Source organism: Pezoporus flaviventris, unplaced genomic scaffold (genome assembly GCF_033815535.1).
Source record: "Pezoporus flaviventris isolate CSIRO_AGI_PZ_B2104156 unplaced genomic scaffold, CSIRO_AGI_Pfla_v1 ptg000036l, whole genome shotgun sequence".
NCBI lineage: Eukaryota > Metazoa > Chordata > Aves > Psittaciformes > Psittacidae > Pezoporus > Pezoporus flaviventris.
Window position 1 is genome coordinate 6,141,892 of NW_026892584.1, and position 23,351 is coordinate 6,165,242.

Consider the following 23,351-nt stretch of genomic DNA (forward strand, 5'->3'; position numbering starts at 1 on the left):
GCTGCCTCCAATGTTAAAACAGGTTTAAATGTTTCCAGTTGTTTTGCTGTCTAGTGGTTGGAGGCCTGATGAAAGGAGATTTATAACACTTAAACTTGTGGTAGCTTGTTGAAACGTTCCTTTCATGCAGATGATAAAGGTCAGTGCTGTGGGAGCTGAACTCTTTTCTTGAGAAAAGCACAGCCCCTTCTGACGGCTGCGGGCACCTGTGGCTGAGCTGTAGCTGGGAAGATGCTCTCCACAAATTCATAAACCAGCATGTAGTAGTAGGGGAAGAAAGCTGTGTAAATACACAGCAGTTATAAAGCCAGTGGATAAAACTGAGGACCATGGTACCACTTCCTATAAAAATATCCCTTCTAAGAAAAAACAGCTTCTTCTCGGCAGGATCATATTGGTGTTTTCTACATTTGTGAAAGGCAACTCCTGAAATTCCTTATGTTTCTTCTAATGGCTTTTCAGTGTTGATTCACACTTTCCTCTTTTGTTTTAGTGTGGAAGAGTGAAATTCCAGCAAGGCTGACTTAGTGAAAACTGAATTAGTGTTGATGGCTGGAGAGAAATGTAACTTGATCTTCTGTCTCCAGTGCTTGAATCAGGAACTGAGATAATTGTTCTAAGACCCTGTTTGAGTTGCCAGAAAATGGAGCGGTTCTTCTGCCAGATGGTCACTGCAGAAGTGCCAGACATTCCTCCTCTTTGAGCTTGTGAGGGTGTGTATTTGAGAAGGAAAATACACACAGGCAGCAGGGTTTTCTTTTGGAGATGCTGCCTGAGTGTGCAGTGCCATGCCGTGCTGTAGGGATATTAGTGTTTGATGGCTGGCAAGGGGTATATGCACAGGGACTTGAGTACAGAAATGTTTTCCTTGATCTTCCCTGTTGAGTGGTGGCATTAGTCACTCTGTCACAGGGCTTGACATAGAATGAGGTAAAGCCACCAGAAATGGATCTGAAGGGCACATCACACAGCAAGAGAAACCAGTTGAGTCCCTGAAGAAGTCATGGCTCACTGGAAGAGATGATGATGTCTGCCAGGTACTAAGCCCAGCTGCCCTTGTTAATGATTCATGTTTTTAATTGAAACCATATAGCCCTGCCTCGTGGGAGCCGCTGGTGCAATAAATCTTGATTTTTCCATATTAGAAAACTGTGTTCTTTGGGGATTTAAAAAACTCTTAGGCTTTTTTGCCCCTACTTTTTCTGTTGCTATAGCGACTATAATTTTTGTTAACAAAGGCAATAAGTAGTTTGCTGTGCTTAGTTTATGTTATTGTGATTCTGGTATAGCTGGTATATATTCTCTCCATCCTCTCTCCTCTCCTCTCCTCTCTTCCCTCCCCCCTCCCAAGCCAATTCTCTAAAGAAACTGCAGGAGTCTGGGAACTGCTATACCCCTGCAATCACCACAGGGCTGTACATACATGGGGGAATCAGCATCTACTCATGAATTAGGGACTCAAGAACTTGAGCTGGGATTTGAGTTTAGGTTTGTGTATCGAATGAGTGGCTACCCAAAGTCTGGACAATTCCCACACTCATGGAGTCACACCTGCTTTGCAGGGCAGCAGGAGTTTTTGTCTCTTTCAGTGAAGTCTCATGTCAGGTTACTGCAGTATTGCAGATCCATTGAAGTATCTTTGGGAAAATGCAAGTCTGATTCCATGAGGGAAACTTTAGCCATGGAATGAGCATGAGGAAAGGTGGGTTACTTTCTCTGGGGGACATGGAGTGCAGTCCCAATATGAAGCTGAAGAAGGGGAATGTACCTTTTTCTTCTCCTGCTGTTTCTTAATGCCTTTTTTCCCTTCTAAGTGTCTCTTAACTTCCTTGTTTCCCACCTGTGTCTTTCTGACACAGTATGTTAGCTGTTCTTTATCTCATCTTTGTTCTACCAGCATTCAACTTTTCTGATGTTTGTCTGGTCCTTACCCCTCCTCCCTGTTTCTTCTTCAGTGGGCTTCCTCTGTTTCAGCAGCCCAGCTAGGAGAAAGGTTGAGGTGCACTCATTTTGCTGGCACCATGCTTCTCTCCCATCTCCTGTCTTCAGTCATCTGAGGCAGGAGATGGAGTCAGGCAGGCAGGTATGGACTGCACACTCTCAGTCAGGCTGCTCACACCTCAATGTGGTTTATCATCCTGGGAGCGCAGGGGCTTTGTTTTATTTGTTTTGGCTTAGAATGTGTAGAGTTTGAAGGAGAGGGAGGCAGTAGCAAAGAGGTTCATAAACATGAAGGGAATCAGAAAACCGCTGTGCTCATTGCCCTGAGAGATGCTGGTTTACAGGTAGGCAGCCATGGCAGACAGGAGAGGGTGGTTTTGGTGACCACAAAAGCTGGTGAGGTATGGTTTGTCTCTGTTAGTGATGTATTTACCATTGGTGATAGCAGCATGTCTGGGCTCCATCATGTTTCTGGAGAACTTGAACACTGTTTGTGTGTGAGCTAAATCATAAAGTTACTTCTGGTTCATTGGTAGAACAATGATATTTGGAGAGATCAAACCACAGATTTCTGGAGCAGGAAAAACAGGAGCAGCTCTGGGAAAATGGTCCACTCAGGTATCAGAATGTGGGTGATGGGTGTTCTCTCTGGCACTGAATTTGAGGATCTCACCTTTAAGCAGTTTTCCTAAGGCTACAAAAGAAATCCATGCCAGAGCTCAAACACAGCTCAGAGCTCCTGCATCCTGCAGACACTGCTTTAAGTGCAATAGCATAATTTCTAAATGGAAACAGATAGCGCTCCTGAACCGTTTTTGCATAAATCCCTCATACAAACAACAGACTTGCTTGGCATCCCATTTGTTGCTGCTAATGCCTGTGTCCAGGGTCACTTCTGGATGTACTTTGGATACAGGACCATTAAGATCATCTTGGTGCCTTTCTACAGATTCCCTGAGTAACTGCCAAGACTAAAAGAGACAGACCCAAGGTTGTTCTCATCTCTTTGTACAAGCCAAGACAGTTTTGGCTAATTTTTCTGCTTACATCCATGAGGTCTCCAGCCAGTTCCTCATCCTCCCAGGATGCTTTTATATCATCATACAGAGACAGTCTATGCAAATTAATAGTTGCTTCACTAAGAGTGTTAGCATTGCAGCTTAGGTGTCATGGACAGGACCTGCTTCTTGGAGATACTGACTCACAACAGTAACACAAGTACTAGGACAAAGTGATCTAAACAGAATGAGATTCATAGTAACAACACATAGCAGTTGACCTTATTGAGACGCTGATATTGAAGATCTACTGCTGTTTGAAACTTAAAGCAACATTCTGTGACAATGTGGGCTTGCCTTCTGCTTACACCAATTAATTTAGTTTTCTTTTACCGCATGGAATTAGAGAGAAGTGGAAGGACAGTGTAAATGTTGCCATTAGTTACTTCTGCTCATGACCTCTGATTTTCAGTCCTCCTGATACTCATGAAGCATCTCTTCCACATCTTTCTCCAGCAAAATGTCTCCTTAGACATAGTGGACTTTGGTTGGTGCCTTTCCTCCTCTCTGCTCCCAGAAAGGGCTCTGCGGAAGGAGTCTGAGGCAAACATGCTAAAAGAAATCTCGTTGCCTTCTGAAAATAGACGAAAATAGTGCCACCAGCTGCAGTGGCCCACCTGGCCATTTAAACACTTTGATTTCCATGCTTTTATCAGTGGTACTGTTGCCCACATTGTCACAAATAGTTGCAAAATGGAAGCCTATTTCAAGGGTTTCCAAACTTTGTGAGTGTCAACTTTCCTGCTGCATCTCAGGGTCTGGGAGAAGCTCGAGGGTCTGTTTGCACAGGCTGTGGGAAGCTGTATTATTAATTTATAACTTGCTGCCTGCTCTGAGACAATTCACAGTTACAGTCTCACTCCTAATCACGGCCTTATGTAAGGTTATTTGGAAAGTGTGTTGCCCACTCTAAACACATGCTAAGAACATCTGCATGGAGAGTTCATGTGGGGTATTTAATGTGCTGTAAATTCTCCTCTTTGCACAAGCAAGTTCTGACTTGTTCTTGCTCTTGTTCATAGAGTATGAATTGAGAAATGAAAATTGATGTAATTTGTCTACACTGGATAGCTAATTCAGGTTTAAAGTACAATATAACAGAGATCTTATTAAGCCTCCATATGGCTGAATGTGCCTCAGACATTCCTGGGTGGCACAGCTAACTTCTAGGAAAGGTGACACAGAATTAGTCAGGAAATAGCTCAACTAGCATAACTTATGCCATTTACCCAGTGACTCATAAGAAATGTATGGCAAAATGAAGATTGAATCCCCCTCTCTCAAGTCTTTATGCAGCTGCATCAAGATTCCCCTTCCTCCCATCATGTATTATTGAAACATTATATGAGGCACATAACGGCTATTAATTTTGCAGTTTGTGCTGTAGTGGTGCTCTGAGTGGGAGCCATGTGTGTCTGGCAGGAAGGAAGGGAGGTGTGCTAACTACACTGTGGACAGCAGCTTGCTCTGCATCCTAGCTCTGACCTGTGTTTTGCCTCACATGATGCTTTAATGGATCAAAACCTACTGTAGCTGCAAATTCAGGATGCATCTCAGCTGATGGCAGACATTGTCAGTCAGTCTTGGGGTGAGGAAGGTTCAGTCGTTGGTGTCAGCTCAACAGGGAATTTTCTTTTAAGACTTTCAGCTTGGTTTGTTCACTTTGCAGCCTGTGCTCCCAGGCAGTCCATCCTAAGCAATGAACCATGCTTTGAATTTTATTGTGATGTCTATAGAGACTGGTGACACCCTGCAGGAAATACTGAAGGACAGTCTATTTTCTCATTTCTGATGTTCTTTGTGATGCAAAAAATATTAATGAAAAAAACCTCTTCTTTAAAGTTAATCTACATTCATTCTTTAGCAAAATAATAATCTGGGTTTTGTGTCACAAGAAACAATTCATTACTATGCAAATGATGTTGCCATTACAGGACTATGAGGAACAAGCAACAGGAGCAGGTGAGCTCCTGAGACTTGAATGGATGTTTTCATGCAAATATCTTGAGGATGAAGGGAATGGACAAAGGAAGAATAATACCTGGGAACTATGAAGTATATTGTACACAATTCATAAATAGGCTGTTTTCATAGTGATGTCTGGTCATCATGGAAGTGTTTGTGTTGCAAATGCCAAAATTTCAAAGATGTGATGGCTCTAGCAGCACTGAAAGTAATAGAAGAGCTTAGAGCTAAATTCTTACATTTGGACACAAGTTTTGGACTGCAGTGTGTTTCAAGTGAGGTCTGTTCTCTCCAGTTTCAATTCAAGGGAAAAAAACAGCTTGAGGAAACGTTAATGAAGTAATAAGGTAAAGAAGGGTGATGGAGACAGAAGAGGAAGGCACAAAATAGGCAAGTGCACAAATATAAGAAGAAGGGAAAGGATTTTAGGTGGTAGAAAAATAGGGAAGGAGGTTGAGTAGAGAACTGTCCTCTAGGAAACATGCCTGCTTTTCACCTGCCTGGTTCTGCAGCCACCTAGGTCTGACGGCCTACACTGATGAGAGGCAATAGCTTTCCCCTCCAATAAGTGCTGCAACATCAGTTTCCTAATAGTATCCATTTCAGCTCAGTGGGGACTTCGCTGCTGAAAGGGTGGGTTTGCATTGCAAGGTTGCAATGACAACCAAGTCCACCACCACTGATGGTTATACTAGGAAGTTTGTGCTGGAAGTAAACCTGTCATCATTGGCTTGATTGGAACCAGGCTGTCTCTGGATTATAGGGAGGAAAACTTTTTATGAGATTGTAGAGTTAATATCAGGTAAAACCTGTGCCTTTTGCAGTGTCATAAAGAGAAAAAGTTTGGCAGCCTTTTTTGTTTGTCTGTGTTATCCACAAACATTGTCACTTGTTCTCAATCAGAGACTTTGATATACATAGCTATGTGAATAGCTTGGCATTGTTTTCTCAGTTAGAGTTTATGCTAGAGTGTAACCTGGCCTAGGCACATATGTGTTGTTGATAGCACAAGGTCAGTTTCTTCAGTCTGTAGAATTAAAGGCAGTTAATTTATGTGTTTTGCAAAGAACCTGTTGATGTGATCATAGTTAGCTGTGTGCTGTAACAATTAAACTTGGGGTGAGATAGTTGAATTAATACTTCCTGAGTATCTCCATACCAAGTCCTTGCTCAGCAGGTCATTTAGCTCTTTATGTTAGCTTGTAGGGTACTGCAAGGCTAAACTTGCAGTGGCCCAGCTTAGAGAACAGATTTACCTTTATCATTAAAGGTAAGTCATTACCTTTAATGATACTGATTATTATAATTAATATATGATAATAAATCTCATTTATTACTACATGATAAAAGCATGTAGTTCTCATAAAAATGTTCTTTGGAGTCTCTACAGAAATCCTCTCAATGCAGAAATCTTTAAAGAATTTACTTGACTTTCCAGTACATCAGAACTGATATTGTTCTGAGAGGACTCAATCATCTGTTTTACTGGAAGGGAAAAAGCAAATTGCCACAAAGCTAAGCTGTGACTCTTAAAAAAATTTTTAGCTGTACAAGACCTCCTGAAATGTGGGCAAGCTTTCCTTAAAGCACTTAGAGAAGCATATTAATATTTTCAGCTTCTCAAGGCCTAGAGACATTCTGCTGCAGCTGCAATTAAAAATAAAGTAGACAAAATCAGTTATTATTAATGTATTTCTAGGAGTTTGTCTCTATTACAAGGTTCTCTCAAAAGCACAAGTTTGTCTTAACAGTCTGTACTTCTTCCCTGTAACGCCTTCCTGTTATGTATCAAAGTCTCTACCCTGTAGGGCAGACCAAAGCAGTAATATTTCCCCCTATTTTCAGATCCCGTATCAGTGGAGTTTCAAGAGGAAAATAATTTGCCTTAAAAGGCTTCAGAACATATGCAGATCTCAAGAATTCAAATTATATCTTACAAATGATATTGATGGCAGTACAGATTGATTCAGTCTAAGACAGTTAAGTATAGGTTAATCTTTGCAACATGTGAGACAGCAGGGACTTTAAACATACTGAACTGTCGCTGACAAACAAAAATAACAGCAGAAGTCCAGAGTAGAGAAATCTTATGAACTCACTTGACTTCTGTGCTGGACATTGACATTTTCTATGTAGAATGTTAGTAATTATGCAGGGGAGGGCTTGGGATCTTACACTCAAAGTCTGCCTTCTAAAGCCATTAGAAACCCTGCATCTATCCTCTTTGCCACTTTCCTAGCTTCATCTGCACAGCGCTGCAGCCTGGGTCCCAGTGAACACCTGGCTAAGAGGACTCAAGCCACATATACATTGTCTTCTGCTTGTATGAGGCCAGTAAGCAGCAGAATCTGGATTCTTCTTCATTAAGCTTCCAGATAAACAGTGCTAGTGTTCCTGATGTTCAGAAAACTGGCTTTGAAGCATTGCAACACACTCTAAGGACTTTTTATTGGAACAGGATATTTAATGGAAAAATATGCTTAAGAAATGAGTGCAGAAAATGGAGTGAAATGAATGTTTTAAGACTAAGAAGGGAAAAGGACCATAAGGATAGGAAGAAGTATTGATCACAGTATTAAAAACAACAACAAAGTGCCATCAAACAAAAACACATGCACATTCATTGAACTGAAGAAATGTCAATTGAAAGAGCCTATTCTGCTCCCATTAAACAGGGGAAGTTTAGATTGGATATAAGGAGGAAATTCTTTCCTGTTAGGGTGCTGAGGCACTGGAATGGGTTGCCCAGGGAGCTTGTGAATGCTCCATCCCTGGCAGTGTTCAAGGCCAGGTTGGACGAGGCCTTGGGTGACATGGATTAGTGTGAGGTGTCCCCGCCCATGGCAGGGGGGTTGGAACTTGATGATCTTAAGGTCCTTTCCAACCCTAACTATTCTATGATTCTATGATTATATTAACAGAATGAAAGATGTTGTCATTCCAGTTATGCAAATGTTTTCTCTAAAACATCTAAGGCACTTATAACATGATGTTGATCTAAGACACTTATAACACATGTGAGCCTAGACATGAATAACTAGGCCCAATGCTATACACCTACCACAGAAGTAGAGGAGGGGTCCTTGCAGTATAGTAATGGTGGATACCTTGTGTATAAGAAATAAGGTTTTATTGAGGCCTTACAGACTCTCAGATAGTACAAATAAAGCTCTGCTGATTACCAAGACCTTTCAGGTGCTTTGTCCAAGCCTAGCTCTATCCTGAACTACTTGTGAATGGGAGTGAGCTGAGGAACAACTTGCACTGCAATAGTGTAATGTAATGGGAGTGGGTGCTTCCAAAGCACTGGAATGCTTTAGGAAATTAAGAATAATTTTGAACTGCAGTAGGGAGCAGCATGTGATTTACAGCTGCCTTGCTAACACCTGTTAATGGAATTAAAAGTTCAAAGGCCTCATAAGTCATAAAGTTCATTAGGAAAAAGTGGGATTGTTGTCAGTGCCCCTTCTGTGCACAAAAAAGCTCCAGGCCACACTATCACTTTGGGAGTGCAAGTAAACCTTTGGGGGAGGGAAGAGGGAGACAGTCCATAAGGAATATTCTGTCACTGAGACTTCCTGAAATGATAAAAATCTGCTAGGAAACACCTGCAGTGCAGTAGGCATTTTCAGTCAGTATGATGAACCTTGCCTGGTACCAGCAGTAGATCCCATGTTGCCATCACATCATTTTTTGTGTATCTGTTGTCTTCACTCTGATCCTGACAAATGGTTTGTGGATGTTTTAGGCAAAATGGGTGTAATAACGGAGAGCATCCGTTAGATCCTATCATCTATGCTAATTGGAGAGTTGTCCTAGTGAAATTAGTGAGACCACACCTGGCGTAAAGCACAAATTATGGCTAAATGAGGGTTTCAGAGTAATTCTTCACCTTTATAAATGAAACCGAATTCTGCATTTTTGAGGCAAAGTGTAGTTAGATGGTTAACCAGGCAACATGGAATCTGCGTGACATGACTATCTTTGGATTTGTTTTTAACAGTATGTCACAATACTTGAGAGACTTTGGTTTTCACTGCTTTGTGAAGAATAATTTGCAAACACTGTGATAGAGAATGCTCTCACACAAGCCCAAAGCATGTGATTGTTACTATACAATATAAAAAACTTACATGGCTGTCAAACTCATTTTGAAGGCTCTTGCTACCTGACCATAAAATTCAGTTGTGTGTTTTTCTCTGTTTCCCTTTTATTTTGGGAGCTGGGATTTCCAGGCACTGGACTGACTGTTTTTCTGCTATGTGAAAGTTATTTGGATTTTCTCTCCAAGTGCTGAGATGTTACCAGCATCACCTACAGCAAAATATTCTTGCAAAAGAAGCATTAAAGAAATATGGCATAGAAAAGTCAGTTGACATCACCACATGTACCAGAGTCTCAAATGCATGGGAAGAAAAACACTTACATCAGCAAATTTGATATATCTTGTGAAATTGCCTTTTAAAGCTCAGTTCGTCTTTTGCTGAAAGCAGAGCAGTTTGGCCTATTTGACATTTAAGGTAGCTTTGAAGTGTGACGTTTAAATAATCACTTTTTAAAATACTGACCGCAATAATTTTTATCAAGCTTTAATGTACCTTTTTTTTTTTTTTTCATTAGATTTTGGGTATGTGAAAAGCGGACTCTTGGAAAACCACATCCCAGAAGCACACTTTTTCGTTTGTTTGGGGTTTTAATGTGCCAGCTCAGTATCCCGTCTTTTTGAGGCTCCCTTCAGCTTATTCTGATCTTGAAAGAAAAAACAAATCTTGGAAAATGATCCTGAGCTGTGCTAACAGTTGTTATTCACCTTATGCCACAGTTATATCTCTTATTTTTCTCACCTAATTGCTAATAAGTGGTTTAGACAGATTTAACACAGTAAAGGGATTGAAGTGTTGCGTGGAAAACATTAAAAAAGCTGCTGGCTCTCTGTGGAATGTGCAGTCCTAGAAAGCTTGGCCAGCATCAGCAGGTTTCCTTTCTCATCCTGAGCAAGCCCTTTTCCAATCAGAACAGGCAGTTCTTTAACAGCCCTGTTATGTTTGTTATGTTGATACTGTAATGCCAACAGTAACAACGGGACACTGGAGGAATCTGAGGAGCTTCAGCATAGAAAAAATGTTACCAGCTGGGAAACATATCTCCATTTAAACTGGGAAAATCAATAGGTGGAAGACAATCCCAGGAGGACAAGTAGACCTGGAGTCTGTGGTGGGCATGGTTCTCTGCTTCTGGAGCTGCAATCTGGAAGAGGTTTGCTGACCTTATTTGTGGCAGAGATGCTTGGAATAAAGTGGTTTAGAGAATATCCTATTTCCCGTGATGGGTCTACTAGTACAAGGATTTTGTGTGTTGTCAGTACCCAGCTTGCTTTTCAGTACCCAGCTTGCTTTTCAGCATCGCATTACAGCTGGCTTCTCGAGCAGTCTGGACTTACTGTGGGTTTGAGTAAACAAGAAGTTTTGTAATACTCCTTGTTTTTTGCATTAGCCGTGCCATTAATGGTCATAAAAATTGGTAGTTATGGTCAGACCCTGGAGGCCAGTGCTGCAAATATCAGTAGATATTCTGAGAGTCTCAGAAGCCATGCAGAGCGTATGCCAGCAGAGCCACACAATCCTTGAAAATAACTCCTGCAGCAGCAGGTGGAGTAAGCCCTGTTCCATTTCTTCCGCAAGGGACTCTGCTGGTGTTTTAGAGATCTTATCATGACGTGAAAACATCTTTTTCCCTCATATTTCAAAATATTTCTCAAACAATCTCAATGACAGAGGAAATTGCCACCGAGAGCTGTGTTCTACACCACAAAAACATGGGATATAGTCAACAGAGGGGCATGTTGTTAGAGGTTACCACCTTTGCATCTCTGGGATTATGTCCTGGCCTATATCCATATTGTCATATTCTCCCTTCAGTCACAGCACACCATTCCTATTATGATAATGGGATGAGGGCAAAATAAATCATTATACTGGGCTGTTCCTTTGCCATTTATGGAGCAATGTTACAGAAGTAAGGCTCATCTTTTGGTCACTCAACTGGGTATATGGGGTTTTTACAATGGCTGAAATTAAATATACAGCTTTTGGGTTGTTACCAAATTTCTAGGAAATAAGTAAGAATTAGTAATGATTCTTTATAGTACTCGAGGTCTTAAAAATATCCTAAGACAGTTTTACATAAAGAATCTTGGGGCCAATAGAGAAAACCATTTGTAGGTATTTTCATACCACAAGGAGACTTGAAAATGATATTCAACATGTTCTGTATTGAATATATTTCTCTATTAGAAAATATTTCCATAATAGAACTGCATTTTAAATTTTAAGAAAAGTTTCTTCATTCCTTGGAATAGCTTTGGTGGCCAAAATGCCAGTCATAGCTGTGGTATTTGCAAGGATCACACAGTGCAGTTACTGGGCTCTCCACATGTACTGATGGATGAAAGAACCATGCCGAACCTGTGATACTTAGTGAACTCTGTATCAAGGATCATTAGTCAGACCTGTCAGAACCTGAAGCATACACCAAACTCCCATATATCCCTTTACAGTAGTAGGCCATAGTAAACTTGTCTGTGAATGTGAAAGGGCAGCAGTAGAGAGGTTGGGTTTAGTTTTTCAGGATCATAACGAGACTGATTGCATAGAACGAAAAGCAGCCTGGAGTTCTGCCTTGGCACAGCACAGTACTTCTAACAGTCTTGAGGTTAATTGATTGGAAAATTTCATTGATTTTTTATTTTTTTTTTCCATCACAGATATCCACATTTCTAGAAAGCAGAAATGACCATGACTGCCAACAAGAATGCCAATGTCAACAGCAGAGCTGGAGGGAGTAAAGTGCCTCAGGACGCTCTGGATAGGTAAGTGGTGAATTGCAGGCTTTGTAGATTCTGTGAAAGGTTTGTCTGTTTGGAACAAAATCTCTGTTCAAAGGAAAATGACCTCTGTTCTGACACAGAGAGCGCTTTGCTGGGCTGAGAGAAGTGTTTTGTAGGGATTGGAGGAACCAAAGTGTGAGTAAAGGTCTGCTTCTGGCATGTTTCTGTCAAGCTATTGCTGTTTGTTGGCTGGTTATGATGAAAATGATTGCAAGGAAGGAGCTCTGTGGAAGGCACTGTGTAGGCCTTAGGAGGTCTGGGCTAAATTTCTTGGCCATATGACTGCATGTGAGCTTTTCTCTATTGCCAATCTCCAGTTTGTATTTTGTTTTGGTTTCCGCCATGTTTTCTCTTCTGTTTCTGCCTTGACAGACAGTGGGCAGGCAGTCTCCTGTTTCAGGCCAGGGAGTGAGCATGAAAGGACTGAATGTAAAGCACAGGGCTCATCTCTGTTGCTTTGCTTACATGTCCTCCTTTCTGTAGCATCAAAGTAATTTATGAAGTAGAACGACTTTATCACCAACAGTTGGGGGAAATCTGAGCCAAGGACACCTTAAGCTCCCAAAACCTGACGATTCTGAGGGAATCAGTCTGTTTAGATTGTGCTTCCAAATTTGTGCATGCTTACCTGTGGCTAAGAAACACTATCCTAAGAAAGTTCCAGTCCATCAGAAGGCTGTGATGCAGCTGCACACAGTGGTTCAGATGCCTGTAAATATCAGATACCTTGCACTCATGAATTAGTACAGTGTAATGACAAGATGGGTAGAGTCAGTTACTGATCCCTTATCTTTCAGTTTATACTGATCACAGGCAGTGCTCTGAAAACAAGATGTTTTCTTTGGGGAACTCTGCTTTGGAATATTGTTTTGGTACGCAAGTAAAGAACTCACCTGCAGCCAACAAGTTCTCATATCCAGGACAGCAGGAGTCTTGTTTTCAGCCACAGCCTTTACAAAGCAATGCTGACTTTGGTCTTCACATAGGACAAGCCCACCAGGGGCTCTCATTTTGGGACAGTTGCAAATCCCTCACTTAGATCTGAAGGCAGCCTCAGTATGCTTTGATTGGGAAAGCTTAGACTACCATCAGGCTACAGAACCTTTATGGATTAATCATTTGAACACAGGAGCAAAGCACTAGGCTTTGGATGTCGTCTTAGTGAGGTGAGTAGAAAGCCACATAAACTGTGCAGGCTCTTTCTTCAAATGCATGAAATATGTCTGTTGACATATCTCTGTCCTTACTGTAGCATTTTGTCCAGCTCTCCAGGGGATTCTTGCGTGGCTATCTTGTCCTGCTCTGTTTTGAGGGTCTATTCTACGCTACCTTACACAATAACATGCCACTGTCTCAATTTTTCTTGTGTTTTGGCTCAAAGCAAGACTTTAATCCTATTATAAACAACATAGAGGAGAAATGTGCAAATAACTTGCTCTGGCCTTATAGAGTCTCTGTACTGCACTAATATCTTTATGTTAGTTAATGGACATAGAAATAAAGAAGATGCTCTTTGCCTTACAAAGTTCAACATGTAACTCTGTAAGGCATTCAGTAGGTTGCAGTGAAATGGGTCTGTGCCAAAAAATGAATGTTATAAAGGAAAAAGTAGTGGGGGTCCTATTTATTTGTAGGACATTTTGGAAAAAGAGCATAGGTTGTACCAATGTCAATGAAATACTACTATCACTTTGGGCAGGCTGCATCTGTTCTTGCCATCACTAACTGAGGGTACTACACCTGACAAGCTGTACCAGGGTTACTAGCTGACAGCAGCACAAGAATATTACCGTTTCAAATACTTTAGGAAAGACTGTGATTCAAGTGAGTGGATCATGGAATTACTGTTTGATTTCATCCACTTGAAAGTAAGATACCAGAGGCAAAAAGTCCCTGTATTGGCAGCTGCCAGGTATAGAACATCTGGTGTAGATGGAGAAATTCAGACAGAAATTGAGAAGAGCTGGCTTTAATCATAACAGAGAACTGTAGGTCAACTTGAAAGCAACGTTGAATATTGGCTTGGTTTGAGATACCTGCCATTATATTCTGAACATCTCCAAATGCCAACAATGGAAAAGGGAAAACAGGAATCAAATTCTGAGATTTTCAGGATGGAAGCAATAGAAGAGATTCTTCCTCCCTTCCTCCTTCCCTCCCCCTCCTTCCCTCCCTCTCTCCCCTCTTTCCCCTCTTTCTTCCCCCCCCCCCCCCAACTTCTTTTCTGTTTTTATTTAGAGGAAAAAATCTTTTTAATGACACAACTCTGTTTTGCATTTAAATGCTCTGAGCTTGTTCTTGGTTTTGGTTGTGTTTCCATATTTCATGCACATATGGCTGCATCTGTATTGCCTTCTACTTCTGAAAACTTATCTCTTACTTCCAGCTCTCTGCTACACCTTCCCACTTATCTACATACATTATTGAATCCCAGGCAATATTCCTGAACTGGATAAAATGGCCTCATGCTGATTACCAAGGGACAGGTTGCCCTACAAAGTAGTGACTAAGAATCAAGAGCCTTAGCCAGAACCCTGACCCTAATCCTGTCTCTCCTAGTGACGTTGCAACGTTGTCACACCCTTCCTGTGTCTAAACCTTTCATTAGGTTGATTTGCCTTTCTTCCTTCTGGTGCTGTTCTTCTTTTTAAATTGTGCAGTTGACTAAAGATACAGATGACCAGCATCTGTTCTAGTTCTTTTATTAGGCATGTTATGCTGTGCTAAAGTTCAGCAGAAATGGACTCGATATCCTCGTATGTTTCTCAGTTTACTAGTTTGTGTGCTTGGCATCTCATAGTACAAAACAGTGAAAAATATAAAATAAAAGGGGAGTGAGGGTGGCTAGAGGAATTTCTACAGAGCGATGCATATGTAGACATTAAAACCAGATCCCTAATGATACCTGGCATTCATTTATCCTCCTTCCACCAGGGCAGGCAGATTGGTGGTGGGAACTTGGGTCTAGACTTAAGTAAACTTTGGACCTGGTTTTTGGGTTTAAAATCTTTTCCATTCTGAATATCTTAGAAAGTACTGTGGGATAGTTATTGGATAACAATGGTCAAATAAACTTTCCTTATCATCACCATCTGGTTTGATTAGAATTTGTCAGGAAAAGATTTTGTAAGTACAAGTACGGACCTGAAGCTATGAAAAATCTTTTGAGTTGCACTTGTGTGACAAATGAGGAAATGAATAGGTAGTCATGCACCATTTCTCCATCCATTATTTTGCTTTATGTCATCTTCTCCATCCTTTATTTTGCCTTATGTCATCTTCTTCACCTGTCTTTGTGAAACCCTGTAAGAGGATGTTATTTGAGTCAACCATGAGCATTCTTCATTTTAGTCAGACTGTAAATCAGCAAAGTAAGTGCTGGCATAATAAAAGTTTAAGGCTTTCAGGATTTATTGCCAGCATGTTCAAAGATTCACTGAAACTGAGCAGTCATTGTCTCCATTTAGTACGGGATTTGACTGGAGATTTGGAAGTCTGCAAATGTGCTTTCTCTATATATAATCTGTGGGAGTAGAGTTTCAGTAAGTGCTGATACTGGCAAAACACTGCTGTATTAGTCTCCTGGTGGCTAGGACAGCTTTAGGACAGCTAAGACTGTTATTTTTGGTGGGGTTTATTGTTGCAAGTTGGGCTTGATCTTGAAGGTCATTTCCAACTTAAATGCTTCTATGATTTCAAGACGCGAGGTGTGTTTCAGTGATAGAGTGTCACCATCTGGTTCAACCTTTTGTGGTTCCTTATGGGTCAGAAGCAAGGGTCAGTAAAGTCTATAGAAGTCTTTCAAATTCCTTTGGCTGTTAATTAGGCCCTCCTAGATCATGGATTTAAATTTTAGTCAGAAATATCTTCAGTGAAAAGGAGGTGCCTACAAGTAAACATCTATAAAACTGCATCAAGATTATTGCAGTACCTAAGTTTGGTCCTTACCAGAGTGGCGAACTATTGATATGAGGCACCAAAGCCATTTTTCCACCAGAGTTGTGCTAATGGCAGTTTAGGAAATGAGGCAGAGACAGAGAGGAGAGTGAGGGAGGATAACTGTGAATCTCACCTCAGAAACTGGTTGTGAGATTCACAGGCTTCTGCTGTAAACACAGGAAGGGAAAACCTTTGTAACTGAAGCAAGTGAGGCGATTTAAATAAACATCATCCACACCGATGCATTCTTTCTGAAGTTATCTGAAGTTTATTCACCATTCATTACAAATGGAGATTTTTGTATGTCAAGCTAAACTTGACTGTAAGACAAACTTGACTGTGCTCGGAATAGGAAAATTGTAGAAAGATGATGAAGGTGGTAGAAGGTACGGAACATTTTCACTACAAGGCAAGAATAAAGTGAGTGTGAATCTTCATCCTGAAAATGAAAGAATTAAAGGGAAAGAAGGGGTAATAGAAGTCTCTGAAATGATATATGGAATGTAGTCCATAGGGGGAAAAGAATCTTTCTATTTAAGAACCTATATGAATCAAATGAAACTGCAAGATGACAGGCTGAAAATAATTTGAGAAGAAGGTACTTCTCTGCAGCATGTTTTTAACTATGGAACTTACTATGCAGGATGTTGTAATTGGACAAATTCATGGAAGAAAAATCTACCAAAGGCCTTTAGCCACTGAAACAAAACCTGTGAGTCAACAGACTGTTAAACTGGTTAAATAGCACTGTATGCTCATCTTGTTCTTACGCTCTTCTCTAGGCACCTGCTAACCATCATGGTCAGTGACAGAGCTTGGAGTAGGCATGCTTTTTGGCCCAAGCCAGTGGGGTTGTCTGGAACAAGAGTCAATTATAGGAAGCAAATATTAGAGAGTTTGCACAAGGATTGTTACACTTACGAAATAAGACTTTCTGCCTTTCAGTGAGCTTCAAGGACACAACTTTAATCCTAACTTGTGAGTCACTGAGGTGAGCACCAAGGAGCAGGAAGTTAGGAAAGCACCTTATGTGTAGCTAAAAGAGACTTCTAAGCAATTCTGGCAAGAGGCAGCTCTGTGAAATCTTATTAACTCTTCAGCAGGAGACAAAGGAGCACATAGCATACTCACGGCTATTGTGTGACCTTTTTGCATCAAATGACTAGTTTGTTTGGTTGCACCATAGTTAAGAGGATTAGTGTAGTTCTGAGGAAACTTTAAAACAACAGAAGTCAAATAATAGGTGTAGCAGCATTTGTAGCCCTCTCCTCAGAACGTGGCTTGCTTTCCTTTGGCAAATGATTCAGTATTTATCTGGAGTCTGTGTTTTATGCTGAAACTTTATTTGAATTAATGAATTAATTTATAAAGTATTTGTCTTAATGTTGTGTTTGTTCCAGTGCAAAGATAAATGTAGAAATGGCACTGCCAGCTCTGACTTAAAAGGCACCTCAACACTATACTGTATTAAAACAGGCCTATAGCTATGCCTGCGAGGTCATGCTCTACTTGTAGTCTAGTCTATCAAAGAAAAGGAGAAAAAAATTACAAACAAAATAATTATATATTAATGTATCATTGTATCTTAAAATTGCAATTTAGTTAGAGATGCTAAGTGCAACAAGCACAAGTCCAGAGCTGAAAAGTATTTAGAGTAACTGTGGCTATATAACTTCTGTAAATCATTTCTGATGTCTTTACCTCTGGCTAATATGCCATCTCTGAACTTGGGATTTCAAGTAATTTTATACACTTGGCTTGAGCCTTATCACCTGCTGCAGTATACGACTTGAGTACGGGAAGTGTTTGTTTTTAGAGGAGCTCATTGATCTAGTTTTTGTCCGAGGGTATTGCAAGAGGGTATTGCATGTTTGTTTTTAGACAAGCCCATTGATCTATAGCTTTTGTCTGAGGGTATTTTTGTCTGAGGGTAAGTAATTTTAGAATTTGGAGATGCAGTCTTCTTTCAGTGTATTTGTGATAGAATTTCCCTTTATCTCTGATATTTTCTGTGGTGCAGGCTGTGCATGCCATATGAGTCCCACCTTGTGAGCTGGATGTAGAACTGTGTTCCTGCCAGGCAGTGTTGCCCTGCTACATGCAGTGCTGGAATGAGAAACAAAACAAATATTGTAAGACACGTTTTTACTGCAAGATAGGATTTTTAAAAAACTATCAGATTAAAATAATTAAAAACATGAGCAGTAATCTTCTGCTGTAAATACAGAATATATCCCTGTGAGCAGAATTATTTAGACTGTGATTTGATGTACTTTCTTGATTAATAACTTTTGGCTAAATTTCTGTTAAACTGGGAAAAAAAAATTACACACATCAGTATTTATTTTTGTAAATGTTGATAAAATGAAGAAGGTATTTTGATGAATTAAGCAATATGTGCACTTACCAAGAAACATCATTTACAAGAATAATATCATTACACTTACTCTCAGTTTCTTGAGAAGCAAGTAAAGGTGATTGTCCTCTGACTTCTTATGGAACAGAACGAAGTCTATCCCATGCAAGGCACATTTAAAATGTTTGCACTGAAGTTTCACAAATGAAGTCTTAGGAGGGAGCTTTTGAAAGCTCATTTGTAAGCACATTTGTATACTGTTTGCAGTGAACAAAATTCACGTTTGCTCTAGTGTTTTTCTAGTATATATGGAGGGACTGGTAAGAACAAACACCTTTTTAGTTTAATGTCTCTGGGCTTGATTTGGGAAGATAGCCGAAGCAGAAACCAATCCTGCTTCCAGTTCTGCAAAAGCACTGTATGTCTGAGGAAAACTAGTCTCAGAGGCTATGCATCTGAGGAAAACTACATCACTGGAATCCTGTGAGTTTGGGTGTGGATAGAATTTTTTGATGTGGGCTGTTGTCTTACAAGCAATCTGCACAGGAAAGGTGTTGTCCTCACTGAGATGGAGAATATTCTCCAGCTGAGCAATCGTGATTTAATGACACAATCGGCTGAGGGTGCTGATATCAGTGGGTTGTATAGCAAGGCATCAGCAATCTGTGTTAGTAAAGGATTACACCTGAAAATTGCTGTGAGCACAAACTTGCAAGTTATTAATTTCTTAGTCTAACAATATAATAAATCAAATATGCTCTTGCTTGATCAAAACTGAAATCTGATCACTGAGTTGCATCTTTGTCCTTGCCTGGGAAGAACTGAGCTGGTACCCACAAACATCTTAATATAGGCTTTGGTTTTTATCTTCCAACAGTGTGTGAGGCCATTCTTGCTGCCACCAACAATTTGTCAGCCCCATTAGTTTACCATGCACTGAGATATGTTTGCACTGGGTTTGTGGCTCAGACCTTCTCCAGAGTTTAAGTTAATGGGGCAAAATTTTAATTGGCAGGATTTGGCTTACCTCCAGTGAAGGCAGTGGAGATGCACCACATAAACCAAATGACTATCTGGGCTAATATAACTCTAGAAGTACCTAGGGAGTGTTTTAGCTGAATTGCTCATAATTCTTTAAATATCAAATAAAATAATGACTTGTATTTCCTAACCAAGTGACCTGCTGGGGCAGTGTCATGTTCAGCTTCATCATGAGCCTGGTATTATTTGCTGTTGTTATTCATAGGTAAAATCACTGTTGGAAATACAGAGAGAAGGCTCCTCGGGCTGATGCTTTCCCTTGCAGTTAGCTAAACCAGGGGCCAGATCTGGACTTGCTTCCACAGGGCCTCAGCTTCTGTGTAGCCATCATTAAAGGAAGATTTCATGTCTGTGTTTTGGCCTTAAAATACTGAATTATACAGTCACTTCCAAAACCAGTCCTAGTCTGCACTGGGGGAAGTGTCTTCAGAGAGGCAGTGCTTTTTCTCTCATTTAAAGGGATCAGCTCATGGATGCAACTGTAGTGCTTTTACTTGCTGTTACCTGATATGTAATGATATTATTTTAACTTATTTTGTATCATTTCAATCATTCTGCTATTGTAACTCCCCACCCCTAACAAAAGAAAAAATCCAAACCAAAGCAGTGTCCTTCAGCTCTGTTAAGCTGTAGACATTGTTCAAATTTACTGTTGAGACATTCATCCAGATGTGGTTCACTCTGCCTGCACTGGCAAATGAATTCTCTTGTGACTATTGCAAAAGAGCTGTGTTCATGTGCTGCTGAATGCCTCCGGAGGCAGATAAGGCAGAAGAGCTCCCTCGCTATTGCCACATCAGAGTGTGGTGGGGAAGAGAACTCTGCACCCACCATGATTCTACTGTAAGAAAAATGTTAACAGTAAGGTAGACAAAAAGTAACTTTTTGTATTTACTTATTTCAAGGGACTCTGGTAGGGCAGGGAAGCTTGGAAAGGAGAGTGAGCAATGCATACCTAAAGCAGGGAGCCAAGTCTTAACTTTGTACATCTTGAAATAATATGTACATTTTAAAATAAAAGTTTCTTTTGCTCCTGAGTTGTGGTGTAGCCTGGGCTAAAACAGCTCCTAGTTTTCTCAGTCAGAGCAGACCCTGGGGACTTTGTAGAGCACCAAGAGGCCAGTGGTATGAGTTCAGCTCATACATTCTTGACATGTCCCTGTTTCTGCCTGTGCCAGGCAGCACAGGAGGCGGGGCCCTGACCGCTTACTTCTGAGCTGTAGGGTTGCTCCTGGCGGCTGCGCGTGGCTTAAGGCAAAGAGGCACTCTGCCCTGAGCTGCTGAGATGTGCTCTCCTGCCAGAAGTATTTGCCTACTGCTCAGAAATAGTAGTGAGAAACTTTGAATCTCCTTATGAATTTGTGAAACGAAGCCTGTAAAAAATGGTTGTTACTTTTTAAAAAAATGAAGTTTTAATATTTTGACAGCAAGCTTGAAAATAGGAAGAATAGTGTTCAATAAGATTCTGCTGAAAGCAAGCAATATGCAGTTACTGGAGTCATAATGAGACACTTTGTTGTTGTTGTTTTTAAAATCATTGAGGTTTAGAAAACAACACAAGTAAACTTCAGCCAAACTGTGGAAACTGAATATCTGATGTGTAATCTATTAGCAATTATTGCACTTCTTTAAAAGCAGTCACAGCTTGAACTGTGCAGCTGACAAATTTTCAGCTAGTCAGCTCCCAGAAGCACAAAGATACATTTGGTTCAGAAAGGAATAGCAGCCATTATATACCCTGTGAGGCTGGAGGTGTGTTTGGACCACAGAGCTCCAGCAGCTTGAATCTGAACTGGGCCGTGGGAGGTGGGAGTGAGGTACTGTCATAAGGAAGGTAATGTCAGCAGTGGGAACAAGTCGAAGCACTGACTCAAATGACCCTGAAATGGGAAGAGCTTGAATACAGGCTTTGTATTCATTGACTTCATTGCTGTCTTTTATCTGGGTAAGCAGCATTGGTGGGGTGCTGATTTCAAATGAGTCTGAATGTTCTCCTCCCTTGCCCTGCTCAGCAGTGACCTTGGGGCAGTGGATCAGAAAGCAGGCTGAAATCTCCTGAGATCTCTTTAACAGGGTTGCAGAAATCTTCTTATAAGCACAGTGGTCTAGACACAGAAAAGAAGAATGGTTTGTAAAACAAGGTAACAGCTTCTAATTAGATCAAGAGATAGAACTGAAGAAATGGACTTTTGGGTACATCCTTTGGGCTTCCTCAAATGGTGGGGAGGAGCAGGAAACTTTGCTGTTCCATTTCCATTGTTGGCTAATTTGTTTGACTATTTTTTAACAGACGTCTGTTCAGGAAGAAGCATTACTACTTAATTTTTATGCACTTGTTAGTCAAGCAAATAACTTTCTTAGATGGAAGTTGTGTTAATAATCCCTCCCATTTGCACAGTATTTTGAAGAAAAAACACCCCAACCAAGCCAATAACCTTTTCGTTGCATTTTGCTTCATGCAGTTTCAGATCAAGTTTGCTTTATTGTTATTTGGAGGTTCGAGGAATGTACTCTGACAAATTACTTCCCAAAGTAATTTAATTCACATAGCACTTTGAATGCTCTATGATTTTATATGCAGCAAATAATACATCATTCATTAAAATTACATTTTTTATTGAGGTTTATATTTGCTAAAAACATTGGAAACTAACTAGAAAGTGAAAAGTCGTAAGTCTGTCAAAAAGCAGAGTGTTGCAGTTGACAGGTTAGTCTAAAAGTGGCATTTTTAATGCAACTGTGTTCTGTTCCAGTGCAAAGACTATTTAGACTAACACCACAATCTTCAATTGTTTAATCACTATATTTACAGTAGTGTAAACAATAGTACTGAGACCTCAACTAAACAACTACAGATTTTTGCACAAATTTATTACAACAGTATTGTTTTTGAAAATGTTTCTGATGTCTTTTTAGTGTTTTTACTGCACCAAAATGGAGTGAATATAAGCAATTAAAACACAAGAGTCCCCATCGATGCAGTATCAGAAAATTGGAGCAGGATTCATGTAAAATTGTTTATTGGGTGTTGATATGAAGTGAGACAGAAGTCCACAGGGGATAGAGAATAGTAGTTGTGCAAAGCAGTTTTAAGTCATATGCCAATGTTTCAATTTTTCTGGAGGAAGTCATTCTTAGAATGAAAATCTGGGTACCAGGAAGATGCTGGCAATCTCACTGAAAATTCCAACAAAGATACAAGTTCTGAGCTTTACTAATGATGTTTTATGTTCTGTGAGTATCTGTCTATTAGGAAGTGGTGTGAGACCCTCATCTCTTTACACTTTAGCTGTTGAAAAGCCATCGGTATGGGAGAACAATTTCTGTTCTGTGTTCTAATCAGTCTGGATTTGAATGAGCGATTTAGGAATGAAAGAGTCTGTGTTTTCTTACCAGTTTCCTGCACTGTTTAGTTATCCTAAAAAGATATTTTCCACAGGAGTGGAAGAGAAAATTGAAAGAATGCATTGCAGAATTTGTGAAGAGTAAGATTGTCATGGTTTAAAGTCAGCCATGCAGTCTCCCTCTCCCCCCCCCCCCTTCCTCCCCCCAGCTCCTGGAGGGATGGGAAGGGGAATTGAAAGAATGTAACTTCCACTGGTTGAGATCAGAACAGTCCAGTAACTAAGGTATAACACAAATCACTGTTGCTACTGCCAATAATAATAATAATGATAAAGGAAATAACAAGTGAAGAGAATACAGCACCTCACCACCTGCCGACCGATACCGAGCCGAACCAAGCAGTGATTCAGCCCTTCCGGGTAACTGCCCCCAGTTTATATAGTGGACATGTGCTGTGGTATGGAATACCTCTTTGATCAGTTTGGGTCAGGTGTCCTGTCTCTGCTTCCTCCCGGCTTCCCCTCCTCCCTGGCAGAGCATGAGACTCAGAAATTCCTTGGTCAGAGTAAACATTACTGAGCAGCAACTAAAAACATGGGTGTTATCAGTGCTGTTCCAGGCTAAAAGTCAAAAACACAGCACTGCACCAGCTACTAAGAAGGAGAAAAATGACTGCTACTGCTGAACCCACGACAAAGATTGAAAGCAAGATCTAACCATAATGAAATATAAGTGAAAGAATTATCCTGCTTTTCTTTCCTGGTTGGAGGAAAACCATTTTGTCCAGCAAGCCAAACAAGATGTACCATTGTCACAGCAT

General features: G+C 40.5%; 2 protein-coding genes across 5 annotated transcripts in view; both read left to right on the forward strand.

Annotated features, from left to right (window-relative positions):
* Positions 1 to 23,351, forward strand: part of RPL27A (ribosomal protein L27a) — a 230,984-nt gene that overhangs the window by 110,776 nt on the left and 96,857 nt on the right. Inside the window, exon 1 of one of the 2 annotated variants that reach the window (XM_061462972.1) lies at positions 387 to 390. The exons of the other annotated variant lie outside the window; for it this stretch is intronic. Within the exon in view, the coding sequence (XP_061318956.1) occupies positions 389 to 390 (2 nt within the window). The 5' untranslated portion in view covers positions 387 to 388. Of the gene's footprint in view, positions 1 to 386; positions 391 to 23,351 lie in introns of those variants that run through there. 2 annotated transcript variants of the gene reach the window in all.
* DENND2B (DENN domain containing 2B) overlaps positions 1 to 23,351 on the forward strand; it is a 180,308-nt gene that overhangs the window by 66,006 nt on the left and 90,951 nt on the right. For all 3 annotated transcript variants that reach the window (XM_061462955.1, XM_061462953.1, XM_061462954.1), the window contains one exon: positions 11,728 to 11,832. In XM_061462955.1, coding sequence (XP_061318939.1) covers positions 11,753 to 11,832 — 80 coding nt within the window. In that variant the 5' untranslated portion in view covers positions 11,728 to 11,752. The remainder of the gene's footprint in view (positions 1 to 11,727; positions 11,833 to 23,351) is intronic.